The 465-nt window shown below is 74.8% G+C and overlaps 1 protein-coding gene across 1 annotated transcript; it reads left to right on the forward strand.

The window, feature by feature from the left end:
- Positions 1-8: 8 nt before the first annotated feature.
- Positions 9-375, forward strand: LOC110594916 (protein kintoun-like; the record flags this gene model as incomplete). The annotated part of the gene is made up of 1 exon (XM_021709130.1): positions 9-375. A coding segment is annotated over one exon (367 nt), but the record flags the coding sequence as incomplete, so codon positions are not given.
- Positions 376-465: the final 90 nt, after the last annotated feature.

The following is a 465-nucleotide window of genomic DNA, read 5'->3' on the forward strand; positions in this document are numbered from 1 at the left end:
TCCAGGATCACCGCTGCTCGCGGGACTCGGCCCCGAGCCCCGTGCCCCGCGAGCTGGTGGTCACCGTGGACCTGCCGCTGCTGCCCTCGGCTGACCAGGCGTCGCTGGAGGTGACGGGGAGGCTGCTGTGCCTCGACTCGCGGAAGCCCGACTACCGGCTGCGGCTTCGGCTCCCGTATGCGGTGGACGACAGCCGCGGCACAGCGCAGTTCCACAAGGCCCGGCGGCAGCTGGTGGTCACGCTGCCAGTGGCGCGCCAGGGGCCACCCGCGTTGCCGGAAATGTCCGTGGGCTCAGCCGGAAGTGACGGCGCGGCGAGCGCTTCCGCTCGCGAGGCGGAGGCGGGGCCCGCGGGGGCTCGCGCCGGGGACGAAGGTGCCCGCCGAGCAGGGGTTGCCGACGCTGAGACCCCCGCCCCCGGCGCCAGAGAGGCGCTGGTCCCCGAACCTGGGGAGCAGGAGCTCA

This window comes from Carlito syrichta, unplaced genomic scaffold, assembly GCF_000164805.1.
Source record: "Carlito syrichta isolate Samal-C Ts95f unplaced genomic scaffold, Tarsius_syrichta-2.0.1 Scaffold164637, whole genome shotgun sequence".
Taxonomy (NCBI): Eukaryota; Metazoa; Chordata; class Mammalia; order Primates; family Tarsiidae; genus Carlito; species Carlito syrichta.